The sequence below is a fragment of the Amblyomma maculatum genome, chromosome 1 (genome assembly GCF_055883805.1).
Source record: "Amblyomma maculatum isolate TAMU_Amacu chromosome 1, ASM5588380v1, whole genome shotgun sequence".
Taxonomy (NCBI): Eukaryota; Metazoa; Arthropoda; class Arachnida; order Ixodida; family Ixodidae; genus Amblyomma; species Amblyomma maculatum.
This window is the reverse complement of record NC_139344.1, coordinates 326892059-326919614: the sequence shown is the minus strand read 5'-3', so window position 1 is coordinate 326919614 and position 27556 is coordinate 326892059. Positions and strand designations below refer to the sequence as shown.

General features: G+C 51.7%; 1 protein-coding gene across 3 annotated transcripts in view; it reads left to right on the top strand.

Annotated features, from left to right (window-relative positions):
- LOC146207370 (plexin-B-like) overlaps positions 1–27556 on the top strand; it is a 207152-nt gene that overhangs the window by 132883 nt on the left and 46713 nt on the right. For all 3 annotated transcript variants that reach the window (XM_084586984.1, XM_084586988.1, XM_084586976.1), the window contains 3 exons: positions 9481–9749; positions 10346–10615; positions 15858–16706. In XM_084586984.1, coding sequence (XP_084443110.1) covers positions 9636–9749; positions 10346–10615; positions 15858–16706 — 1233 coding nt within the window. In that variant the 5' untranslated portion in view covers positions 9481–9635. The remainder of the gene's footprint in view (positions 1–9480; positions 9750–10345; positions 10616–15857; positions 16707–27556) is intronic.

Below are 27556 nucleotides of genomic sequence, written 5' to 3'. Positions count from 1 at the left end.
GCCTCAGTTGACAACAGTGCATTATTATTGCTCGGCCGTGCTTTGCCTGGATGCGGCGTCCTGACCCTTTAGGCTTGAGCATATTGTTTTTACCTCGCACATTTTTCTTTTTTTTTGTTATACCTGCTCATGGACGCAAAGCTCGCCAATTTTCTGATAATATCGCGGGAGCGTTGACCCAATGGTTGTTCGGCGTCCCATGGAGGACCGTAGAGACGAGAAACGGATGAGGGCACGCGAATACGCACAACGCTCTTGCCAGTTATAGCGTCGTCTGTGGAACAGCCGAGCAAACGACGCTGTGACTGGCAAGCGTACGACCTTCTCGTCAACGCTGCTGTGTTATTTCTAAAAAAAAAAAAAAAAAAAAGACAATACAGATGGAGAGCTGCTCATCTCATACTCTATTCTAGGAAAGTGTATGGAGCAGACGCGGGCACAGAAGTTATTCCGCGTGCTGTTCTCTGACAAGTACCGATCGTCCTAAATGTGCCGGAAGAAAATACCTAACATCTTCACATAAAGCGAAATTGCCGGAAAAGAATCAAGTTCTTCGCAAAGAAAGAAGAGACAGGATCTGATTGGGGCACACGTGTCAAAACAGTGTCTAGTTGGACGGACTCGTCCGGAACCTCGTCGTTTCTCATTCTTCTTCGCCGTTTTCCCCCCTTTCTCCCGATTTCCTGATCATCGCTTTTATTCAAGAGCCTTCCGTCCTCCCCGCTTTCATCGAGTTCGACGGAAAGCAATAACGGGCCATTCTTTTCATATCGAGCCTAACTCCCGTTTCTTCCTTTTCCTTCCAATACACACTGCGGCGCACACAGGCCGTTTATTATTATCACGAACCCGAGCTCCCAACGCTGATCCCTAAAAGGGAAGAGAGCGTGACTCTTGTGCGCGAGCCTGCATATGCCGCGACGTTAGCCCCCCGATGTAAACTCGAGGCGTCGTTTGCTCCTAAAATACCCTGCTCCTCTTTTCTTCACAATTCATTCTTTCTTCATATTTTCCGCAGATGCCGGCGTGTGGAGTGAGCCTCCGCCAGCTCCTAGAGAGAGAGAGAGAGAGAGAGGGGAGAGGGAGAGATCAGTTCATTCTCTTCTACTTCGTTATTCTCCCCTCTTGCTGCATCTGCCCTCGGCGCGTTTTTGTGCTCGATCCCTCTTGAGGGCGCAAAAAGAATGAAAGCTCGTTATTATTCTTCGTTCCGCGCGCTCATTCGGGCTCACTCACCATATATCGGCGTCTTTGCCGTCGAGCACTTTGCTGCTACCCGCTCGCAGCCCCCGGCTGAAAGCAGGAGAAGCAGCGGCCGCCGCGTCGTCGCCTGAATGGCGCTTCGGGGCAAGCTTTCGCGCGCGAACTATCAAAATAAGCCGCCGCCGCTGTTGGCGCTCTCCGCGGTAAGTGCTGCTTGCTTTTTTTATTCTGGCTCTCGTGCGCCCTTGTCTGGGTTCTTCTGCACTGCTGTCGTGATATCAGCTGCAGCAGCAGCTGATTTCCGTGACGGACGATGTCGTCTCTCAGACTCTGCGTTTACGCGCGAAATGTTGGGGGACCCGAGCTTCGTCTTCTGACCCGTCGCTCTCAGTGATGATGGCGTGGATGACTTGCCTCCTCATCCTCTGACTTCTTGTTCTTGTTGCTTCGCAGGGTACGGCTGTTTTCAGTGTTGTTTTTTTTTTCTACGTTGTATCCCATTTTTCGGCACGCTCGATAAATTTGTTGATGGATCCTCCTCTCGCGGTTTAGACGCCGGCTGACGGGATGGCTGCCCATTTGGATTGGGTTGCTTCCTTTAGACGGGTGGGAGGCTTCGTAATCGAAGCCATTTGGCGTACGAACCATATGCGTCTCTGTGGGTACAGTTTGTGGGTTACCAGCGCAAGAACGCTTTGAAGAGTAATTGTGCGACTGGTGCGGACTGACAGTGGGGTCCACATATTTCCGTAAGATTTATTCTATCGCTGTTCGGAGGAGGGAACCTGCAAGGTTCTATTTCCTGGGGTGTCTGAATAATGCAACCAAAATGCCGCTTTTAATTCAGTTTTTAGCATTGCTAGTTACGCCGCTTCGTATTGACTTGTTTCCTCGCCTATAATGTCGCCGTTTTTTCTCCAAGACAAAAGCAAGTCTTCTTGAAACGTCGGCGAACTGACGTTTTTCCTACTGCCATTGTGTTCGAGTCATTTTTTCTTCTTCAAGCGTTAATGTATTTATCTTAAAACTGTTAATCGCCCGGAGGCTTTGCAGAGAGACTGGACGGTTGCAAACACAAGTTACTGCATCAAGCAAGAACGACAAGAACAGGAAGAAGCATTTGCTTCAAACTCTAGTCGGCACTGCATGATGCAGTGAAGATAATTTCGTGATGTCATGCAGGTAACGACCGACAAAGTTCATACGAAACTTTCCTATGACAGCGAACGCAGTTACAGAATTAGTGTCCCCGCTGGCATAGCCCGAATAGTCGTCTGTTTCGCGTGTCCCTCATCCCCGAGTATGCGCTTTCCAGAATAAAATCCCAACTTTGCCCCGAGGCGGTTCCAGCACTTCCGCTGTCGGGCCGAAATTGCCCCCCCCCCCCGCCCCCCTTCTTCCCCTTTGCGAGCAGGACTTGACTCCAAGAGCGACTCTTGCTACTCTGGTGTTCCGTAGATTGCGGCGCCCGCGTAGCCGAAATATAGGTGTTCGCACTGCTGCTTTTATTTCGGGCCTGTGTGCGAGATCGTTTGTTACCCAACCGTATCCAGCTGAAGCCGATTCCCTTCGTAAGGGGCTGTGCTCGTATATTGGCGGGGTGTTATCTCTCCCCGCATCGTCCGGGGAAGGAAGCCGATAAGCGATAGCCTTTAGCTCCCCCTCTGCCTCTTTCCTCAAGCCGGCTCCAAGTCCTCAGGCGGCCTGTCCCGGTTGGTGGAGAGGATATGGGATCTTAGCCGCAGACTATTCTCTCTCCTCATCTGCTTTTCTCCACCGCACCTATCCCAGTATGGCGCCTTGTGCAAGGAGAGCGTTGTGCGTCGTCTATCGTTGGAGGCGATCTTTCTTTTCCCTGCTCGGCATGATGCCTAGTGTATAAAGGAGAGGGGGACATCGGCGCGGTAATGTGTCCTAATGACGCCATCAGAGGCCACGCTTTTGCGACGACGAGAACGACGATCAACAACAAAAGCTGCTCCCCTTCGTCGGTCCACTTTGGGAACGGCGGGAGTGCGCTCACCTGCGCGCACGGAGTTCGAAATTTGCTCGCTGCACCTGAGCACGTTCCTACCATCTCTCTTACCGCGGCCGGAAGTTTTCTATTCTGTCACAGCAAGCAGAGTCCCGCCGAGGCCCCCCGGTAGTCTTTCTTGTGAACCGAAGTTTTTTTCGCGTTAGCGATGTGACTTTACCTCCCTGTGCCCTCTCTTTTCGGCTTCCCCTTAAGAAATCACTTTTTCTGGCAAGAACTCGCGCATAGCCCGAGGTGCGTGCATCTATCTGCTTCCTTGGCCCACCTAGCGTGCCTTGTCTGCCTCGCTGATTGGATCGGTGGCGCCATCTCGCGGGGTTCTCCGACGACACGCGGCGATGCTTGTGCGTTCGGCTCGCTTTGTCAGCCGGGAAAATTGGAGCGTCGATCAACGATGTTGCATCTATGTGGCACTGGTTAGTGCGCGTATTACACTTCGTATTAGTTTCCCGCGCTGCAGATCAGTGAGATCCGTCATGTGGCCCCAAGCTGGAGCATCTGGAGCCGCCCGGACTTTTTTGTTCCCTTCCCTAGCTGCACTCACGGACGCGCCGAAAGTCCGCGGAACAAGCTTTATTTATCTCTGTAAATTCTGTATCGCATCATTTTCGCATTAAAGCGATTGACAAACTTCACTTTCTCTATTCCCGTTACAGAACCTCGTGCGCGAATAAACGGGGCACAAAGAGATTCACGCGGAGGAGAGGCAGGGCGAGGAGATAGTAACAGCTAGATGCGCTTGTGTGCGCGGTGGTTCACCCAGGGGGCACATTTCCTGAGCTTTGATAGGCGCAACTTCGGGCAGCGGAAGCGTCTGCTTTCTGTCTATCCGTTGCGAAAGCGCCTCAGAAGTGTCGCTGGCCTTCTCGAATATCTTGGCGCCGGGGACACCTTCATCATCAACGCCGGCGCTGTCGACTCGATAAAAGACGACCTCATGCTGCTGATCCAGATGAAGGCTGCGCTTTCCTGCTATAAGCCGAAATTGTTTTTAATGGTCGCTATAATTCCAAATTACGGTAGCATTGTCGTATTGGAAGGGAGGGGAATTTGATGTTCGAGCTCTGCAATCGTAATTTTAAATAATTTTTTTTTTTTTTTTTTTTTTTGAAGGTGTTGCTGAGTTCGCATCCGATGACGGGATAGCTGAGTTCACATCAGTAAACCTGCGCGGTTACTCAACAGATCGCCATGAACCAAACACAGGGTAAAAATGAAAACGCACTTTCTTTTCGTTACGCAAGGTTGGTAATAATTATTATGCGTGAAATTCTTATTTAGGTAATATCAAGGGGAGGGGTAATTTTATGCTAGCGTTCAAGCACGAGGTCTGTAAAACGTCACCTGAAATATGATTCCTTTGGCATGAGACAGCGGTAACTCCGATTTCTCATCTCTTCGTGAGAGCCAGTTTCTGTGCAGCTCTTGTCTCTTGCTGATAACTTATATTGAGATTCTCCTGAACTTAGCTCGTGCGCCGCTAAAAGCGGAGGCCGCTCGTGTTGGCGTTTCCAACGTTACCTTGCTCTAGCAGCAACCTGGCTGGAGCTGAGAAAAAAATTCATGGCCGTAACCGCCAGCTTCGCCTTGGCTGCCTGCCTTTAAAAAATTTATAAATAAAAACAAAAATTACCACTATCGGACGCATTCGTTTTAAAGGGGCTCACAAAAGAAAGGTATAGAAAAGGATACAAAAGCTGAAGCAGCACCAACAGCGGGGCTTTTCCTGCTGCACACGTGCTACCAGCTTGCTCTCGGGGCGTTCGCTCGCGTCGGCGAAAACCAGTCCCACAGTCGGTGGCGGCTGCTCCAGCGACGTTTGTCGTTCCTCTTTTATTTTTTGTTCTTGTTCCCGCGGTGGCTCTTTTTTACTCGTTTTCATTTCTCATCCCCTTCTGTCCATTCTTTATTTCCTGCGAGGCATTAGGCCGCTTATCAGTCTAGCTAGCAACTCTCCTCCGTGGGCTCTCTCTGGCCGCTGGCGCCGATTGGTGCCTCACACCGTGCAAGCCCCGCCTCTCGGACGGCGTTCCGCTCGAATGAACGTAATGCGGATGAAAAACTTTGCTTCCAGTTTTGGTTGGCTGCCCTCAGCCCTCGAACTTTTTTATTTGTTTATTTTCTTCCGTTCTGTCTATCAGTATATTTTTCCAGCGCGTAATCTTTCTCCCTCCCCACCGATTCCTCTTTCACAGCTGATGCAGTCGGACTGAATCAAGTAATAGCACCCTTCTCCCCCTCCACTTCTGACGTTAGATTGTTCTACCTCTTAGCGCTAACCGTCAGATAGCTTTGAGTGACAGCCGGCATGACGCTTACTTTTGGACATTAATGACATGGAGAGGAAGCTTTTGATGCGTGGTTAACAATGGGAAGGAGGGGCTAAGCTTTTTGCCACCACCTGGCCTCGTACGTGCATCTGGTCATTCTATGTTTGGAACGCGACTGTGATCAAAGGACGGGACCTTGTTCGGCTGCAGCTATGTTCACAGACCTGACCTTCACTAGCTTCCCTTTGCAGTTGTCAGGCGGGGGTGCATGCACATTACGATTCACTTAGTTTTGTAATAACAAATTATTGAGTGTAATAGACATATGGCCAGAAGAAAGATGGGAAAGCTCGGTCCGTGTTCTTCACCGCTTCTATAGTTATGTTACTGGTTAACGCAACTATAATTTTTCGCAAGATTTGCTCGAGATTACAGCATAATGTTCTTGTTATACTCCGATCTCTCTTCGCAAGGTTATACGCCGTGTTATATTCACCGTGGTTTCACGCAACAAATATGCCGCCAATATCTATGCTCGGGGCCAACACTTTATAAGCGTACCTCAAATATTTCTGCTCGCCGAGTTGATTGAGGTAATCATCACCTGCACGGAGAATCTGTTGCAAACGCAGTTTAGGCGTCCTTCAAGGTTAAAAGTGTTTTACAAGGTTCAATCGTCAGGGCGCATATAGAGCAGCGCGAAACTACTGCATCAAGTCAGGAGCTTCACCATGCTGGTGTACGAGAACGAAAGAGCGAGTCAACTTGTATTTTATTCTTTTCTTCGAAATAAGGTCACCGGGAGTCCGATCGTTAGACGTGCCGCTAGAAGTCGCGTCAACGCGGTAATCCTGCCTCCCGCAGCAGACGGAGGCAGGATTGTTTCGCTCTTCTCCTGTTGCGATATACGGTTTGTCTTAACCGAAGCTTATGCCCGATCTCCGGTTTTCTCTGTTCTCGTTTAGCGTTTCTTCCTTTTTCCATTGCTGCGAGAAAAGCAAGCACACAAAGAGGTGCCACCAGAAAGCGGGACACGGCGGTTAATGCGCCCTCATAAACGAGAAACGATTACAGGCTGCGCGCTTGCTCCTCTCGCCCTTCACTTATTCTTCCTCTTCCTGAAGAATCGCTGGCCAAGAAGCGATCGCAGTCGCCGCCGAATAATCTGGGACATTCTTTCTTCCACTTTTTCCCCATTACTTTCCATCCTTCTTTCTCCCTCGCGTAGAGAATGAACGCCGTTCGTTCGCCTTCGAAACCCATTTCGCTTCCCAATGGCAGCTAAAAAGAAAAATAAAAAAAAAAAAAACACGTGGCCACCCGCGATCTATAGATATCCCCGACGCCCCGAACGATCCTCGTCGCGCCATAATAACGCTCAGGCACGCGTACACGTTTTTCGAGAAGGACGCATCGCATCGTGCTCCTTTCGCGCATGGATATATGTATATACGCTGCCGCATGCATGCGTGAGGAGTGTATACTATATACTGTTGTATAGACTTCCAACAGCACGAGTACGGGGCTGAGTTTGCCCCCACCGTGGAGCAAAGGGGCCTCTTCACGAGAGGGCGGCTCGGGAAGGCGAAGAAGCGATTTTGTCGTCGTGGGGTCCGAGCGCCCCGTGCTTACGCTTGCGGCAACATCTGTGGAGGAGGGAAGGGAGCTATTTTTAATCGTGATCCTCACTTCGCCGCCGTTCCTTTAATTTCCGGTGTCAGGTAACGCGCACACGACACGAGCATTCCTTCATCTCTTGCCGCGCGGAGGATTTTGTGCCGGCCTGTGTTGCACGCTCGAGATGCCGAAGATCTACGATGCGATACACGCGTGGTTTTTGTCGTCCTTTCGAAGCTCATTTCTCGAACTGCATTGCGAAGCTGCGAATTCGCGCTTACGGCGAAAGCTTTGATGGTAACCGATACACGTTGATACTCTTGGGTCGAACTATGCTTCATGCATGCGAAATATGCGTGGTAGTTTTCGAAACGAGAGCTTTTGTAACCGGGGCTCTGCTAGCCGCGCCGCAGTGCGAATCGGATACGAGATTTGTGATACCTCCGATTTTCCTCGTGTCTGTTCTTCCCTCGTGTTGTTTCGACGCCTTTAGCTCTGGCCTCATTCTCATGGTCATCATTCTCATGGTCATCAGGCCGCCGGTTGTCGTACGAGCATCTGTAAGCCTTCAGCGCCATTCACTTATGCAACCGTTTTCACAGTCCCTTTCGTACCTAACTGTCTTGAAGTTATAGGCTGGTTCGCACGGGCAACTAGTTCCCATGCTCACGAGCAAGGTTTGCCAGTTTTCAAATGGGGCGACACAAAAGTCAGCTTGATGGTACCCAGGGCACTATTCAGTTTGCATCGCAATTACGAGATTTCGCTTTCTCTGCAACACCTTAATGCCGTGAGGTGTATTCTTCTAAACGTAAACTGGCGTCGCATAACACGATCGTCATATACATTACTTATAAATTACCCCAAACGCTTGGTTGAAGGCTGTTTGCACAAAGGCGCGTTTACTTGGGTTTGAGTTTAACGTTAACGACGTTCATGCGGTCTAAATTAATGAAGAGCCCGCCAGTATACGCGACGTACCTCACAGCCCGCAGTAGTGTTTCGGCTCGTAAAAACCAATGAATTAATGGGCGAATCGATCGATAGGCAACCGCAGGAGCGTTGCAGTATGCTGTCCTCGTCTCTTGCATATCGCATTAGGAACATGTACGCTGGATCTTTTTAATGTGATGCATTGTGCACTCGTCGGGAGCCCAGAAATTATTATGCAGCTGCAGAGCAGCGGGCCGAACACAGGCCCCGATCGAAGAGCGCGCCGCGCGCTGTCGCTGGTTGTCGCGGCCGCCGCCGTCGCCAACACTTGGGTGGCGTAATTTCTGTGAAGGTGTCCTCTTACCGTGCTGATCTCGACTCGCAATCTTGGTCGGCAGATATTGAACATGCTTAATGAGGGAGGTATATATCGAGGGGTAGTCAGCGCCTTGCACGACATGGGGTGCCGTTGTACGCTAACATCGCACTTCGGGTTTGTGCGGCTTTGTACTTCGAGCCAAAAATAGTTAAATGGGACTAAACACCGCGTAGAGATAGCGAGGAATGTTTAGTTCATTAGGAGACTATACACCTCTATTTATAACTTTTGGCGTTGGTGCCTAAGTCAATAATGGTTGCTCTCCAGTTTGTACTAATGGTTTTGGGAACGCATTTAGTCGCTGCAATAATTCCCGTAGCTTTTTCAAAAAGTCCTCGGTTTAGAGGGCACGGTCGACTGGTTCAGAAAATAACGGCGAACTGCGGTCTCTCAGTCCCATGCACAAGAGCCAATAGAAGTTGCACTACAGAGTCCAGACAGCAGGAATCAAGCGTGCCTCGTATAATTGTGTAGTCTGACGTGTTCATGCCACTTCACGTCAGACTACACACAAACATCGGTAGACGTTGGCAGACGTCGGAGTTCGCACGGCTTCGTTTTCTGCCTCGATATGCCTGGTAGAGCTGTATAAGCAGAGATACGGTCAGCTAATTTGACAGGGCCAAACTCATGAGAGATTTCTATAGGGGGGCCGCTTCTCCCTCACGCGAGGATAACTCGCGAATGGTGGATAGTTTGGCTTCGCCGCCTATCGTGATTGGCAGAAGCTGGGAATGGTTACCGGTTCAACGTTTTATGGCCTCGCGATTTCGACTGTGATACCGACTGCCGAATTGAACGTGCAGTTATTGAGGTCAGCACCGGCGTTTCTGTGCAACCGTACTTCAGTCGAGTGATTTGCTGTCCTGCCAAAAACATGTTTCTAGTCTACTTGTAAGGCAAAATGCAAGGCTAATTTCCTTCCGTATCCATGCATGGCGCCTTAACTACCTACCCTTGTTTTTAAAATCTGCTGAAACGTTGTCTGAATGGCTATACGACGATCTGACCGTGTCCACCTCTTTCCCGTCTTGTCTATGCAGGACTGCTGCTGCTTCGGCTTCCCTTCCCCCTTGAGCAGGGCATTGGCGTGAGCAGCGAGCTGCGCCCATGATCGTGTTGGTCGGCGGCCGAAGACTTCCGTTGGCCAGACGGCGGCGGTGAGGACGGCGTCCCGCCCGACCTGTGCGGCGCGGCGATGCTCCGGCCGCGCCAACGACGCCGCTGCTGCCCCGGCGGCCGGCACGGCGCGGCAGCCACCGCCATGGCCCTGGGCATGCCGCCGCTCTTGCTGGCGCTGCTCCTGCACGCGGTATGTATGCCACCTCCCTTAATCTCTTACGTGTGCCTGCTCGCGCCTTTTACAAAGCTCATGACCGGATTGTGCATATGCCAGGGTTAAGAGCGAAGTGAGGCAACTCTGCTGCCTTCCGCAAAACTAGCCAGCACTATCACCCCGTGGCATATCCTAAAGTCATACGGTTACCTGTGCGGTGAAGAATGCCAGTACTGCGTTGTGTCGTGTACGCCTCACGTGGTGCGAGCCACCTGTTTCATGACACCAGGGTTGTTGTACGGCGTGAGGACTTAAATCGAGAGTTTGCAATTGTAGACCAGCAACTGTAGCCCTGGGGGTGAGGTGGTCGGTTATGAGCAACCTCGCGACAGTAGATCGCTGGGTGAACTCGCGAGCTCGCACAAAACGTTGCTCGACATGCCACCTAGGAGCCTCCGCGCGGTATCCGTAACGTATAGCTGAGCTTGACATTCTGTGGCTACTTACTGCATCGTATCGGGGCTTTGTAGAAATAGTGCGCAAAAGCTAGTCAAGGATGCGAAGAAAGGCCCCTTGTGTGCCACCAAAGAAGACTGTATACCGACACGCCACGGCGCGCTTCGTCTTCGCAGGCAGGAGCAGCCCGGCTCGTGTCGGAGGCGGACGAGGGCATCGTGGCCTCGTACCGGAGCTACAACGAGAGCGTCAACTTCACGCACCTGGTGCTGGACAGGGTGGGCGGCCGCCTCTACCTGGGCGCCACCAATCGCCTATACCAACTGGACGCCGCCCGGCTGCAGCTGCAGGTGGACCTGGCCACGGGACCCGTCCAGGACAGCGTGCTGTGCTCGCCTTCTGGCTGCGACAACTACCCCGCGGCTCCTACCAACAACGTCAACAAGGTATGCGTGACCGTCCTCGCTCCTGCTTGTTCCCAGAGAGAGAGAGAGAATTCCAATCTAAAGTCTTCGAAAACTAGTATGATATTAGCGTCACGCATGTATGTCTGCAAACCTTGGCAAAACAGCAGAGTTCATTGCAGGACTGAAAAATATGGAGAAAACATAGATGTGAGGTTGCGTATACTGCTCTCTCCGTCTACCACCATGGCAGTGTTCGCGTGGGTACCTCGAAGCACCGACAGACCTGGGCTACATTTCTCACCGGTGGCTATTTTTCGAGAAAACGACCTCCCATTGCCAACCGTGCTATCTAAAAGCCAATCAGCACTGGTTGCTTGCTCCCAGGTTAATAAAAATCATTCACGTCAGGGGGGCAACCGCTCAGGCGGTGTTACATTTGGTGGTCGCGTGCTCAACCCACCGCTGACGCCAGTTGTTAGGTTTGGGTCGCGAGCGCCGGGGTAGCGTACCGCTGCGGCGCGCGGCCTCTCGGTAGCGTTGGCCTGGCGGCTCCGTGGACGGCGGACGGCATCAAAGGTGCCAGCAAAGACGAGGCGTCTTTTAACGAAACAACCTTTACTGCAACATCATGAAGAAACGGGCAGTGAAGCTGACCCGGAGAGATTACAGACACTCTCACACAGCTGGTGTCTAACGTCGTAACAACGGCGCGTCAAAGTAGTCTCTCTCTCAGCGGAGTCGGCCGCTGCTTTTTATAGTTTTTCCAGTTCACAGGGAAAGGGTAAACCCTCACAGGAAAGGGAGAGCCGAACATGTTGGTTCACGACGAATGACTCAATCGCAGGTGTTCCGACCTCATCTCCTCCACCTCCTGCAGACAGGAGAGGGCGACGCACTTTCCCTCGAGCTCCAGGCTTGGCCACCTTTTGCACACACACGCACGCACAGGAACACGCTGAGACTTGTCGGCGGGAGGAATCGTTGCGCGGCCGATGAACGGCGTCGAAATGGCCGATCCGCTCGCGGTTCTGCCTGTTGCTATGCGGTGGCCGCGTCAGCTGTCCCACTTCTCGGTGGAGAAACGTAACAGACTGCCCCGCCGGGGAAGGGAGATCCCGAAAGGCAGGGGACTGCATCCGCTGTCCGGAGGGATCGGGATGTTGCTGCTAACCAGGGTCGTCCGACTCTGTTTCTCTTGAGCCAGTCAGCCTGAAGAAGTCCTTGGCAAGTCCGGGTTTCCAAGGCACTCTGCAACTTGTCTTCAGGAGAGATTTCTGACAACCTACAGCATCACAACCACGTTAAAAACTCAACCGGTCAGCCAGCAAGCACGGCACAATCTTCACAAAGTTCTGCCAGACTATTTCCCTCTTATGCCCCCATCTACATTAAAGGGCAGCTTAGCAGCACTTGGAACGCGTCCACAAATTTGAAAATCGCATTTTCAAAACAGCATTTCAAACAAAGATAATACAATACAAATTTTCAAAATCCTATGTCAGGAAGAAAAACACCAACTAGTGAATAAAGGCTTCTTCTCAAGTTATGGGCTTCGACTTAAGCCATCGGCGTTACCGTTGAGATCACCCGTTTCACTAATGCTTCGGCTGTCCGTTTCCCGGAACAACCGTACCTTCCTGTTTCTGTACCAAGAAACAGACGAGCACGAGTCACTCGCTTTTCTAAATAACCTATCCCTCTCCTTACGTGTTGCGCACCAGTCACGCATTTTCTGGGCACGGGCGCATTTGTGCCTTTGGGATAGTCGCTTTCTCTTTCGCGATAGCTTACACTTGCTCCATTCTTTCTCGCGCCTGCCTTTACGCTTTTTTCTACGGCAGCACTGAAACACAGGCTTTCTGCTTTCTTTTTGCAACCGTTTGAGTTTGCTCTCCTTACGATGATAGCATTCTTCCTTGCGTCTGCCTTTCCGCGTTTTTCGTCGGCAGCACTGGAATACTAGCCTTCTGCTTTCTTTTTGCAACCGTTTGAGCTTGCTCTCCTTACGACGGCAGCAATCTTTCTCGCGCCTGGCCTTTCGCGTTTTTCGTCGGCAGCGCTGGAATACTAGCCTTCTTTCTTTCGGCGCGAGCTCTGGCAAGCTAGCGGTAACCGGAGCTAGTAGGACACCGGTGTCGTCTGAGTGGTCAAAGTGCGGCGCCGCGTCTGCATCGCGGCCAGCAGCGCATGACTCACCTCCAGACAAGTCCGCACAACAACTGCTCACGCCAGCCCTCAAGCTGGGCATTTCCTGTGGCGGCGCCGCGGCTGCATCGCATGACTCACTTTCAGTCAAATCCGAACAACCGCTCATGCCAGCCCTCAAGCTAGGCATTTCCTCTGGCTCGCCACTCACGTTACACGGGTCCTCCGATGAGCCGCATCGCTCAGCGTTAACCAGCGCACGATCAAGCTCATTCGACAGCTCGGGCGCTTCGGATTGCGTGAGGGTCATGTGTGCCACGTCCGCGTTCGCACTGGGGTTGCTTTCGCGAATACAACCTAGCGTGGTATCAGGGCACGAACGATTCTGACTCTGCTCTGGTCGCTCGCTGTCGCCTTCGCAGGTCTCGCTCTCTACAGCGGACGCGCACTCCTCGTCGGTCTGCCCTGGCTGATCACAACTCGCGGGCTGCGCAGTTTCCCTGATCGGCACTTCGTTTTTCTGCGTGCCCTGCTCTACGACACAGCTGATTTCGGAAACCGAAATTTTCTCCTCTCCTAGCTCGTTTTTAGCTCCGTCGCGCTCTACACAAGCTTCTGCTTTCGACTCGAGAGGCGGTTCAGTTATTGCCAGTTCCCCACTCTCATTTGATGGAACTGTATCTCCTGCAGCTACTTGGGTCGGCATGCACTTCACCTCGCTTAACGGCGTCACTTCGGACTTCTCGCCGATTAAGCCTGTGCTAACCGTCTCAGCTAGTGGCTCGACCAAGGTAACAGGATACCCTTCTGTTCCAGGCTCGGTCGGCTCGCTACTGCGGTCACATTGCTCGGCCGCTTCCCCAAGCTGTTTCTCACACTCCGGTGCAAGTTCGATTTGCTCCGGAACTTCCGCACTGTCTAGCCATTCGCTTACAGCGGCTTTCAACTGATAGGCCAAATCAAAGTATGACTTGTCACAATGTTTCTCGCTCTCATATCTCTTCCGAAGATCATGAGGCGTTATCTGATATCGCATCAGCAATGAATCTTTTAGTTCATCGTAATTTTGCAACCGGTCGCCAACTAATCGCTTCATTTCTTCCGACGCTTCAGCGGAGAGAAGAGCTACCAACTTCTGCGCCCAACTATCTCGCTCGAAACGTTTACTTCTACAGACATTCTCGAAGTCTGCCAAATAATCTACCATATCCTCGGCGATGAGGAATGGTGGCGTACCGTCTCGCGGTATCGAACCGTTACGCTGAATGGCACTGAAAGCGTCAAACTTTTCCACGCTCATTCGATGTGCTGAAATCTCCAGCTGGATCAGTTTCCTTACGAGGGCGTCCTCTTTCTCGTGACGTTCCCTACGCACACGATCCTCTTGACGTTCGTCAATGATCTCAAGGCATTCCAAAAGCTCGTCATCTTCAGCTTCCAACGCAAGAATAGCCTTTAACACTTCTGGTTTTCTGAGTTTGTCTGACAAATTCAGACCCAACTCCTCCGCAAGCTCCAGCAATTTCGGTTTGCGCAACGACTTCAAATCCAAACCCATGGCTGTTCCGAGTGCTGCCTTCTCTACTGCCCACTACTGCCTTGCTGCAATTAACCCAGCAACAACGACAACACAATTACCAGCTCTGTTCTCTACTTAACAAAAGCCTGGCAAAACTCAGCAGAAGAAAGTCCCGCACTCACCAAACCTCGCAGCCAAGAATCCAACGCAGTCGTACCGCTGCAGGCAACCAGTCATCACACAGGGCTCGTTGCACTGCTCCCGCCTTTCCGCTGAGCTGCTTTGATTCACGAGTCACGCCTCGGACATCTCCGCTCTTCCCACCAGATGTTGCACCTCGGTCAGGCCTGGCTCGTTTCACCGACCACGGTCACTGCTTGGTCGTCCTCGTCTCTCCGCTGTTCACCAGTTGTTGGACGACGTTATCGCCTGGCTCGTCCCTCCAACCACGGTTACGGCTTGGTCGTCGTCATCCCACCGCTGTTCACCAATTGTTACGTTTGGGGGTCGCGCGGCGACTCCGGGGACGGCGGACGGCATCAAAGGTGCCAGCAAAGACGAGGCGTCTTTTAACGAAACAACCTTTACTGCAACATCATGAAGAAACGGGCAGTGAAGCTGACCCGGAGAGATTACAGACACTCTCACACAGCTGGTGTCTAACGTCGTAACAACGGCGCGTCAAAGTAGTCTCTCTCTCAGCGGAGTCGGCCGCTGCTTTTTATAGTTTTTCCAGTTCACAGGGAAAGGGTAAACCCTCACAGGAAAGGGAGAGCCGAACATGTTGGTTCACGACGAATGACTCAATCGCAGGTGTTCCGACCTCATCTCCTCCACCTCCTGCAGACAGGAGAGGGCGACGCACTTTCCCTCGAGCTCCAGGCTTGGCCACCTTTTGCACACACACGCACGCACAGGAACACGCTGAGACTTGTCGGCGGGAGGAATCGTTGCGCGGCCGATGAACGGCGTCGAAATGGCCGATCCGCTCGCGGTTCTGCCTGTTGCTATGCGGTGGCCGCGTCAGCTGTCCCACTTCTCGGTGGAGAAACGTAACAGCGGTAACGCCCGCTTAGCAAGAACGTCATTTTCCTTCCGCATCGCTGATACAGCCGTACGCTTTGAGACAAAAAGAGCCTGCATGCTTTAGTTGGGCACCTTGCAATGAGAGTATAAACACTGTTCTCAAGGGGTTTTCGGTTACGCTGCCTTAGCTCTTTGTTTACGGCTCACAAATTGATCAAGGAATTGATGGGGGTCACGTGGCTGGTTTACTCGTGTCCAGTGGTATTCCCGTTATACTTTTGCGGTGAGAAAAAAAAAATGAGAACAGTTCAACGCTGCTGAACCGAATGTGGAGCGAAAGCATTAGCTGCGGGTGATCGAGCGTTCTTCTTCTTCGCGGCTGTTCAAGGTCATTTGTGTCTGCGGCCACGGACTACGTTTGCCGTGTTATCAAACGCATCTCGTGGAAAGAGCAAGCGATACGCATGGGACTTTCGCTGTACTTAAGGCAACTTCTGGTAGAAGGCCCGTGGTTGTTCACGACGTGTGTACCGTGTGCACATAACTGGACGATGGTGGCAGCACAACTTAACGCGTACCCGCTCTTCGCAGGTGCTGCTGATCGACTCGGCGTCCCAGAAGTTGATCGTGTGCGGCAGCGTCCGCCAGGGCGCCTGCCGGCGGCACTCGCTGGCCGACGTCTCCGAGAAGGAGCCGCTGGTGCCCACGCCCGTGGCGGCCAACGACGAGAACTCTTCTACGTTCGCGCTCATCGGGCCGTCGCACTACTACGGCCGCGACTCGCGCGCCCTCTACGTGGCGACGACCAACAGCCGGCTGGGCCCTTACCGGGACATGGTGCCGGCCATCTGCACTCGCAGCTTGGAGCCGGAGTCTGAGCGGTTTCGCATCATCGAGCCCAGCTTCTCGGAGACGGCACGAGTGGACATGGCGCACCACATCAAGGACTACTACCTGGTGCGCTACGTGTACGGCTTCCACACGGACGAGTACGTGTACTTCGCCACCGTGCAGCGCAAGAGCCACTTGCGGGCTTCCGAGGAGCTAGGTTACATCAGCCGACTAGCGCGTGTGTGCACATCGGATCCGGCGTACAACACGTACACCGAGGTGACGCTTCAGTGTGTGGGCCCCGACGGCACCGACTACAACCTTCTGCAGGACGCCGTGGTGTTCGACGCTGGCGACGACCTGAGTCGCGAGCTGCGCCTTCCGCTGGGGCCCCCCGCACGGGGCCGCCGGCGTGTGCTGGCCGCCGTGTTCGCGCTCTCGCGGGACCACACGGCACGCTCGGCGCGCCGCACGGCGCTGTGCCTGTACCCTTTGCGCGACGTGGAGCGCCGCTTCACTGAAAACATCCACATGTGCTACAACGGCAGTGTGCTCACTCGCAATATGGATTACATCGCCGGAAGCGTCCAGAGCTGTCCTGAGCCGGGGGTGAGTGCCCTCTTCACCTTGTGTCCAGATTCGATAAGATAATCTATACTACAGGAATGATCGTCGGGATAACATACCTCCTGATTGTCACAAGCTATGCCATGCTTTCGTTTTCGGTGGGATCCTTTCCATTTCGGAACGTGGGGTAGACTGAAACGAAAAAATATTTTGTTACTCAAGTTCTAGGTTCCTTGATGTTGTCTGACGATTCTTTCCGTTTATCTATCAGTAAGCTGCTGCTAGACGTGCGTGTACGCTTACGCATTTGTCATTTTTGTGTGCGCTCGAGCATGTCTGCGCCTTATAACCGGGATATTTGTTTAGCTGTTACGGGGTTTGATCGCAGCAAATTTTATTCGAAGACCCACGGGCGGGTTCCGCGTATGGCTCACCGCTCTGCGGACATGGCGGCCAAGTCAGGTGCTCTATCCCTGACATTGTTAGCTCGCGTTTCCTGAGGCGGCTAATCGTAGATTGAACTACTATATCAAAGCTGCATTTGGAGAATTTAGAGATCCCGAGTTACTATGAAACACTCGCAGTATGCGTTTTGAGAAGTCGCCGAGATTTCTTTTTATAGAGGGAGAAAGTAGACTAAAACAGAAAGAAAAAGGCGGCCCCTCCAGCACCACTAGTGTAAAACAAAGATAATAATTATCAGGGATTTTTGAGGCAGTGCGGGATGGTGATAACAAAGCTTCCTTTTCGCTGGAACGTAATACTCACATCGGCATTACAAAAGTGAAGATGCGCACAGAAAAAAATTTTGTCTTGGCCTTGCATGCATGTCGCAACTGGGAATTGGGGCGCGCTCAGCTTAATATTGAAGCGCAAGAAAAAATTGCGGGCGATACTTAAGCTCCACCTATAAGCTCCTTAAGCTCCACGTATAAAGCCCCGCTTTAACCAATCTGTATGAACATGCGGTAACGTGAATGCAAGGGTCCTTGCAGGCTGATTCTGATATCGCCCTCCCATGTGAAACGAGAGGTCCGAGTTGGCAGCTCCTGCCAAACGTAACGTCAGGCAATCCTATACGTCCAGACAGTGGCGGCTACCAGCTACCACCTGCGAGCGTCATGGCCGTAGTTTTTCGCTCACAACGCAACGCCGGATTTTCGCGGGCCCTTTATCGCTATCGTGTTAAAAACAATTCAGACCCCAGAAAATGCGCGCATTTTAAGTCTTCAACTTGACGCTACTTTATGCGTTTCTGTAGTTTCAAAAAACGCAAGCCTACGCCGTCGGTCGAAGCGAATTCGTCAGCGTAAGCATCGACACGTTACAGCAGGACTCTTGCTGCCGTTTGGTGTAGAAATCCTACCGCTTGCAACACTTGTGTACTTAACCGCGCTTTGTTCTCGAACTTTTTGCTGCCCTCAGTTCGTCTAAAGTCGCTAAAATGAATGACCACGACATAGTAACTTTCCGTAGCCATTTATTTAGGAACGAGGAAGTACTGTGGAGAAAGATTACACCACTTGCCTGCGCGGATGCCTTCAACTGCCTCCCCCTCTGGCCCCAATCGAACTCGGAAGACATACATAACACACTTGCGGTATCTTTTTCGGGTCTTTACAGAGAGCGCTTTGCGGTGGTGCGTCGGTCTCTCTCTCTAGATTGGCTTTGAACGGCGCAGGAACGACCGGCATTAGCGCAGCCGCGATATATATGTGCGCTCGTTGGATGTCCTCTCTTTCGTCGTAACCCTGGCACCGCGGTGTAGCCTCGTCTGTCGCCCGCAGCTGAGTCCTCTCAAGTCGGCTGGAAGAAGCCATCGAAGGAGCCGGGGAAAGCGCGCGCTCTGTACCACCACTATCGGGGCCCGTCGATGCAGCGCTCGCCGAAGTCGGACCCCCCTCTCTTCTCTGAGGCCGTGCGATAAGCCCCTTCGGCCCGGTGGGCGTGGCGGCGGCGTCGAAAATTCGGGGTCGGCCTTGATGGATGGCGTCGGCGGCGGAGGCCAGATAAGCGACGCGACCCCGGGCGCCCGCGTCCAAGATGGCCGCGCGTTGCGGGCGCCACTTGGGAACAGTGTTACTTCACTTATGCTGGCCATAGGATACTTTGTGGATGCACTGAACGGGCAAGAGGGCGCCATAACCGCCGCACTGAGGTCCTCTTCGAAACGTCGAAATTACGCGGCGCAACGGAAAGACGGGAAGAACAAAGCATAGTGGGTTAAATTGGAAACACGAGGAAGCTAATGACATCCGTGCAGAAATCTCATGCAGTGTCAAGAGCACGTAACTGATGGTTTCTTCGGAGTAATTTAGTGGATCCCAATAGAAGGTGCACGTGGATTGGCAGGTTATCAGTTTGGTGGATCATATTAAAAAGCTTGCGGGGAGAGGGAGACGCAGATGGCGCTAGGCAGTTGATTGGAGATCGGTGATATAGAGGATGTATTTGTCTTGCATTTCATGATAACGCCTATGGTGGTGATGATCGAGCTTGTAAGCGGGCTTCAAATTCATTCATTCTTCGTCTTTTTCTCCCTTGTTATAATGGCACATACCCACAGTGGGGAATTGGCCAAAATTCGTTGTAGGTGACATAATAAAATTGATAATGTCGATTTGAGTCTATGATAGATAACCTAATTATTAGGAGTTAGTGTTGCTGAAATAATTTGAAATTCTGAGGCGATAGTCATAGAAAACAATAAAAAAAAAAGGATTAAAATTGTAAAATAATAAAAATAATAATAAAAAAAGGAGTACAATTCAGACAGATTTGCGCTAACAAACATATATTCCAGTAGCAATGTTATTATTATGAAGTAACTCACACACCGATTTTAGGGCATACCCTTTGACTGTTGCACCAAAGGAGAGGAGGACAGGAACTGTAAATGGCAATCCTATGCGAGCAAGAAGTATTTCTAAACAATTTATTCTCTGAGTAGCATACCTGCGGCAGGAGAGGATGTAATGTTCAATTGTTTCCACGTCATCACATGACGCACAAAGGTCCGACGGCGTGAATCCAGAGCGACATTCATTCGCTCTGGATTCATTCGCACAGCGTGGCTCGGGCTTTGTGCGTTTCCTCCTCATCGCCTTCGGTTTCAGGGATCGGAGTTTAACCGAAACTGTGATATATATATATATTTCTTTTTTACTTTTAATAAAATTTTCATGCTTAATTGAGGTTTTTAAATATTAGCCGTGAGGGGGAAATTAAAAGCAGGCATATCGAAAGAGATCTACAGGGAAGCTTTCGGTTAGCAAATCGGGGCAATTCTAGCTTTCGCTTTAGAATCGCAATAATTTTATTTTATTTGCTGAAGAGTTGGTGGCTTTTGAGCCATTGAAGCGAACAGCGTTTTAGAATGCGATTTCAGTGAGTTCGATAAGTATGTCTTGCTCGGGCGAAGTCAGCGTTAGCAAGACGCGTATGGCACACATGCGAAGGAAAGGGAAGCGTCCTGTCTTTTTCCTGAGTACCTTTGTAACGCCGAACCGGACAGGAACGGTCACTGTGGATAGAAACGATTCCAGATTACGTGAGTGGTGTGTAGGAATACTGGGGACAGAAAGTATGCGACGGGTTTTATTTAACTTTCATCTAAAGCGTCGCTGCGGCGGAGATGTTTCAGGCAATATAACGCGCAATTACTCCAGTCAGTAGCTGCAACAAAAACTTCGGCCTCTGGAGTTCTAGGCGAGCCGCAGTTTGGAACGAGTACTGCCGGACGTAGACCACACGTCATTCCACTTCTGTAATGTCTGGTATGTGAGGACTTGAAAACTCCGAGCCGGAGGCCAGAACTATATCGAACCGCGCGAAATACGCCGTTCGCTGGCCCTCTCTACTCGTCTGTCTTTGCGCACATACCCACGCAGTGTTGGTTCCCTTTCCCTTACTGTGCCAGCGCTGCTGCGTCCTCGGGCTTGCCAACAGCTCGTCCTTGGGTATCGATCGGAGGGAGTTTTTTCTCCGAAGGCGCAACTCGGAAAGAAAGCGAGAAGCAGAGGAAAAAGAGACGAGAATCCGTTAGCACCCGGGCCGTTCTCCAGCTCTTTGAGCGAAGCCCCAGTCGGGCTGCAAGCACCGCCGTCGCAGCGAAGCTCTCAAACTATCGCGCACTCCAGCGTAAGCACGCTTTCTCCCTCTCCCGGAAGTGACGCGCTCGGAGTATGGCAAAACAACACGTTCCTCTCTTTACAGCGAAGCCCATCATCCGATGCACGCAGAAATGGAAAAGGAGGCTTTTTCTCAGTAGCGCCGACCGCGAAATCCTCGACGCGCCCCAGCGTTGACGCCCGATGGGGCCCTAGGCGCGAGCCTCCAAGCCCTCCTACCAACCTTCTGGCGCAACAGAGGCGCATCAGTCTCGGCCTGTGTCTCTGTATATACGCTGGCGGTGGTGCCGTAATCCGCTTAGCAGCTCCTCAGCGTTTCAGCCTACGCCACCGCCGCTGCTGCTGACGGTGACGGTGTTGCTGCATCTGCTCTTTTCGGGACCGACGCGGAGCAGATTGAAATGTTTGCGCAGTGGCTTGGCCCGGCGACTGGCTCGCCTCGCTTTCTCTTGTGTGCTAGCCGCCGCTGGCATTGTTTCGTGAACTGCGCGAGCTGTGTGCACGCGGGTAGCGCCTGGCATACTGCGAACACCAAGAGCTCTTTCTTGGTGCACTTGTTTGTTCGTACGGCCGCTTAGCGATAAAAAAAAAAAGGGGGGGGGGGGAGTGTGTATAGATAGCTGTACGAAAAAACGGCCGGATGAGATAAGAACAGGTTAGTGTTCCTGTTGGTGTTTCCGACGCCTTTTATTTTTCTTACCACGACTGTCTTACCACGACAGTCGTTTCGTGCTCGTCCGGTCTTTATTACTGTTTTTTTGTTTGTTTGTTTTGCCGGATATTTAGTTCGAGTGGACCGCTCTCGTTAACAACGTTAGTAACCTGCCGGTGTTTCGCAAAGCCGATAAAGTTTGATTTGGTTTATGAGGTTTTATGTCCCATAGCGACTCGGGCTGTACAGGACGCCGTAGTGGAGGGCTCCGGATAACTTCGACTACCTGATGCTGTTTTCTTTATTATTTTTTTTTTGTACCGTGCTAATAAAGACGAGTGCACAGATAGACATAGACAGGACAGGTTAGCGCCTGTCCTGCGCTGACCTGTCTGGTCCGTGTCTATCTGTGCATTCGTCTTTGTTAGCGCTGTGGAACCTTTCCTTTTTGTTAAAATGCACCAATTAGCCCAGCAATTGCCTTTTATTTTTTTACCGTGCACTGACATCGCACACGGGCTCCTTGCGTTTCGTTTCGCCTTTCGACACGGGCTCCAAAAACGCGGCTGGTTTGGACACCGGGCCGCTAGGCGTAGTGGTCGAGAGAGCCACAATGGTCGGTGTACTGCATCAGTGGTTCACATGCCAGAGCGCAGACATTGTTTTTTTTTTTTAATAGGTTTAGGCGTGAGAAATGATTTTTTTGGTTTCTTCTTTACATGTAAGTAGAGCAGATGTTAGCTTTACAAATCAACACATTTCTCGCCAGTTTTCTCAACTCTCTGCGCAGTCTGTGGTACTGTACTTGATCGCTTCGATGTGAAGGTTAGTTCGCGGTTGTTACTCTAGAGGCGCTGGTAATTAGGTAGACTTTGTGGATACAAATATACGGGCTCAATTATATAAACTTCCCTCTGGATTGAGGCACGTATGAAAACCAACAAATGTAGCAAAGAGAAGTAGACGACCGACAAAGCTGAAAATTTAGTATCTCTCACTTGTTTGCGCGTGTTGAAAATTGCGAGACTGAGCATAGGCTCTAAACGGCCTAAATTGATTCGACCCCGCCGGGCCTGCCGTGCACAGACCAAGCCACGCATGCTTTTACCACACTTGGAGGCCGCAGCTAGCAGCGGATCGATATTCCTTTCGTCGCGTACTACGCACGTGTAGCAAGAAGGTATCTCATTCGCGGGAGCCAAATTAGCAACACATGCACCGAGGCTTGTGGCGAAGAAGCGCGTATCTGCGGCGCGTTGCGGGGAGAGAACAGTGACAGAAAGAGCAGCGAACGACGACGCCCCGGGTGCATGAAATTGAATGAGCCCAGCTGGCGGCGGGCGCAAGGCAAGGTTGCTTATTCTTTCTGTGAAGACGTCGACGACGACGAACTGTTCAACGGTACCCGCCCCTTGGTGCACCGGTCCGAGTATTACATCGCCGTGCGCAGTTGAAAAAAAAAAAAAAAAAAAGCACCAAGTTCATTTGGAGCTTCAGCCCTGCACATAGCATCCGGATAATATGCTGAATCGAATCTTAAATCCGTATAAAGAGTCGAATCTGAACTTAGGGATCAAAAAGGTTGTCCCAATTATGCGGAAAACACGTGTCGTTTAACGGGACGAAATCGCGTCCGTTCGAATAAAGCGGACGTTTTGAGTCAATGTGGGCTCAACATTACGAATCAATTGTTTTTTTTTTTGTTTTGCTTTTTTTTATATATAATTTCGCTTACGTGGAAATGCACGGACAACTTCTGCGAAATTATGATTTCTTGGGCAAGCCAGCTGGATCTCTTTTGTATATAAGCAGTATTTTTTGTATATAAGACGAAGGAACGAATGTCCGCGGTCTCCGTACCACGTGAACATATACGCGTCCAATTTATTTTTTCGTCTTCTTTCATTGCCCCGTGGCTTTCGTTCAAGGCTTGCAGGGCTTGCGCTTCTCTTTCTTCCGTCGTCTGGGGCACGCGCCGATCCGAGTTCATTGCATGCCCGACTCGCTCGGAGCAAAATTCGCTGCCAGCTGGCCTTGACGCCGGTAAGGAAATGGGGTGGGGCATGGGAGGGAGATCCCAGCGTCGCCACGGTTTGAGAACAACAGTTCAAGTCGCATGCCTGCAGTGCCTTATATACTGTCTGCTGCCTTCTTTGTATAGTTTCTGCAATTTCACCCCCCCCCCCTCCTCCTCCTCCTCCTGTCTCCCCTCTTTTTCCTGCACCGTTTTACCCCTGTGTTCTCCACTGACGCGGCTTTCGGAAGCTAGTGCTATGCGAACACTTGCACGGGTGCGGAGCGTTTGGACCAACTGGCGAGATTCGAGGGGGCCCGTCTTATTCTCGACCTCTCATCTTTCTTATTTCAGTTCCCCTTTTCTTTCTTCTTCTTTGGAGGCATTCTTTTGTGCCGTCCGTTTTTGTGCTCGCAGAAAGTGCGTGCGCCGCTCTCGTTTTGGATGGAAAAGGCAGAGGAGAGATTTCTTTTCCCCCACACTTCGAAGAAACCGGAGCAGCAGCCTGCGCTGTTTTGGCTTTGCCAGGGGCTTGGCCTGCTGGCTTGGTTCGGCTCGGCGCCGCCGCCGTGCTCGCTTTTAGCGGCGCGCTGTGTGCTGCTTGCTTTCTTTCGGCGTAATGGGAAACACAAGACGCGTTCGTTCCGCGAACTTTCTCCTCCCCTTCCTCTCTGCCTCGTTCTCTTGTTCCTCCACTCACTTTGGCGTGGACTCGTTCTATGACTTGCCGAGTGGAACCACCCACTCCATTACCATCCTCGATATACACGGAAAATTTGAAACCTTGCTCTACCGGAGTGCCAAAAGCTGAGGCAAATACAAGGCTATAAAATGAATATAGCAGTTGAAGCTTCGGTTTGGAAGACGGGCTTCGCTGTAAAGCAGCCACGCCGTGCGGCGCAGCCAACGTTGGCTGTGTTTGTTCCTGCTCTTTTTTTTTTTATTTTTTTTTTTTACTGCCCCACTGCCCCTATGCGATCTGATTTTGTGTGTATCTCGAATATATATGGCAACCTGGAAGGAAGTTTTTTTTTGTTTTTTTCGTCGTGTTTTTTATCCTTTTTAATGATTTCTCTGTAAATCGCACGATACACCTGGCGACGCTTATTCGTAATCTAGTGTATAAGAGTCTTCCGCGTTTGCACGTAGCGCACAGTTGCCCGTGCTTTGCTGTGCATAGCTCCGGGCGCAGAATCATTCGTTATCGGTGCATCACGCAAGCGTTCTCTGCTCAGGTGCGTTTTGACTCCTCTCCTTTCCACGTGAGGTATTTGCACATTTATCTCAGAGAGCCTCGCGCGAAGCACGCCTGCCGTTCGAGTTGTGCAATGAGGCGACGCTCTCTTGGAGCGAGAATTCAGTGCTATTACTACTGTATTCGTACGTGAGTGTCCAACTCGGAACACGTGCAGCCATCTTAGCAGCCAACCATGTAGAGTTAGTTATCCTTCATCTGTTAGGGCCGGCCCATCGTCCGAGTCGTGCTCGGCTTATGTTTGCTATTGCTCACGTTGTTTGCTACCTCTCACGTTGTGGATCGCGCTTAGTGGGAACACTTGAGCGCGGGATTCGGCGGCTCACGCAGCTATAGGCGGATGGCGCAGTTAAGCTGCCCAGCTCCCGTGGTGTCTGCGCGAGCTCTGTCATACTTCATGCACACGTTGTCTTTGCGATGCGCGAGCCGCAAAACTGCACTCCCAAATGTTCGTGTTCGTTGCGGTCCACCCTGTAGAAGTCTGCCCTAGTGTTGCCGAAATGTGCGCGCAGAGATGTGTGCATCACTAGCGACGTCCAAATATCAGGTAATCGCGCACAGGCCGCGGGCATCGCAAGCGTTAGTTCTCGTTCATACGCGCCGCTTTGCAGCAGACGCTGTCCATCACTCCTGGCCATCTCCGCATCCGCGTCGGATTCTTCATTTTCTTCCTCCTCCTTAGCCTACCCAAAAAGAGAGAGAGGGAGGGAGCGAGGGAGGGAGACGGATGGCGTACGCCGCGGCCTCTTCATTAGCGGCAGGCCAGACCCGATCCTTACAAGCCTTCCTTCTGGTCAGCTCTCGATCACGCGTGCCGCCAACCTGGCAGATGTATGCTCTGCAGTGAAGGAGCGCGTTGCATCCCGCTCACGAGCATGCTTGCGTGCTTGGTCGGGATGCGCGTTGCTGATATGCGCGCTCGTGGTTCTCGCACCGGTGAGAATGTCGGTTCGTCGGAGCGCCGGGCACGCAGCAGCAGTAGCATCGGCAGCCCAATCAAGACCTTCACGTGAGCTCGACCGACAGCTTATGTACCTAGCGTACAAACACAGACGTACAGGCCAAAAAATTATTAAAAGAAGGGAGAGAGAAAAGGAAATAAATGGAAAATAAAAGGAAGAAAATAACCGAACAGGCAGCGCAGAAATTAATAACTGGTTCGTTGTTTCTGCTCCGCGGTGCCGCGTGTAACGATGCGCTCGCGTTTATTAATGAGCCTCACTGCCCGGCTGCTGCTGCTGCTACTGCTGCTGGGCGGCTGTGGTGCCCGTGTGTGAGTACACGTATACGACGTGCAAGGCCGTACACAGCGCCGCGGCGGCACGGGCGACGGGCATTTTTAATGCGCGCCCCCGTTTTTGCGCGCTCTCTCTCCCGTTCCTCCGGTTTGTGCTGCCGCACGAGAGCGTCGTCGTTTCGCTAACGTGTGATTAGCGCCGGCTTGCCTGCGACCGAGCTGCGAAAGCTGTGGAACAGCGGCAGCAGAGACTACACGAGCAGCAGCAACACCAACAACACTGCCCTAGCGCCTCCCCCTCCTCTATCTTCTCCCACCACTTCCTCCTCGTCCCCAGCGCCCCGGGTTCGTTGAGCGCGGCTCCTCACTCATCTCTATACAGTGCGTGCAGAGCCTCCTGTTTACGTTTGTGTGCATGCACCGTCCTTGCTCTGACGCTGTATACACGCATGCAGCCAGCGAACGACCCATCTCTCTTACGCGTATGAACGTATTCTCTTCCTTCCTGACCACAGTAGCAGCGGCATGTCCGAAACTTTGCTTCCGGAGCGGCTCTGGTGGGCAATTAGACGTGTACGCGACGTCGTAATATTTGTGTTTCTTTCTGCGTACTCATCTGCAGGTACGTGCCCTATACCGTGAGAATCAACGTTTATAGGTGTACTTCGTGCAAACTGCCGTCGCATAGACAAGCTCGCGTTGCGTATGTTCAGTGAATATGTGTGTGTGTGTGTGTGTGTGTGTGTGTGTGTGTGTGTGTGTGTGTGTGTGTGTGTGTGTGTGTGTGTGTGTGTGTGTGTGTGTGTGTGTGTGTGTGTGTGTGTGTGTGTGTGTGTGTGTGTGTGTGTGTGTGTGTGTGTGTGTGTGTGTGTGTGTGGATCGGGGGGAGGGGGGCTTCGCCGCCTCGCGTTTCTGGCGTAGCCAGGAAAGAAAGCAAGCTCACCAAACTTTCTCCTTTTCTTTCTCTTTCTGGTCTTATTTGTTTGCTAAGTTGTTTCTTTTGCGCGGTTGTAACGCACTGTAGACAGTGCCACTCTGAATGACTCGTTTCACTGGGATAAGTATCGCCTCTACAACGTCCTGCGTACGAAGGAAACGTGTGTGGGTTACTGCGCGCATATGTGGAGGAAAAATATCCCTCTTGTCGCATTTTAGTATAGCCTGTTAAAGAATCGCCACGACTCTGCAACGCAATCTAGTCGCGTACAGCTCGGATTGCTCCAGGTCAAGAACTTTGTGTCCCGGGCGCAGTTTTCGTAATTAATTTTCCTAGATGCTCATTGAAGCTAGTACGTCCTTAAGCGCATTGTTGTGTCCGGCTTAAGTTGTAAGTAGCCGAGAAGGCAACGACAGCCTCGCGTCAACGACGCCCACACTGATGTAGCACCAGGTTATCCGTCGCGTGTGCTGCAGGTGCTGAGTTCGAATCCCACCGTAGCCTGGAATCCCACCGTAGCCTAGCACTTTTTATTCTAAATTTATGAAATTCATAGTACAGCCGCATATCTGCCGGACCTAAATTAACCTTTAACGCGGTTTAGGTTCATTTGTGTGGCTTTGAGTCACCGCTGAAGAAAGTTATGCATACCTTCTTTGTACTACGC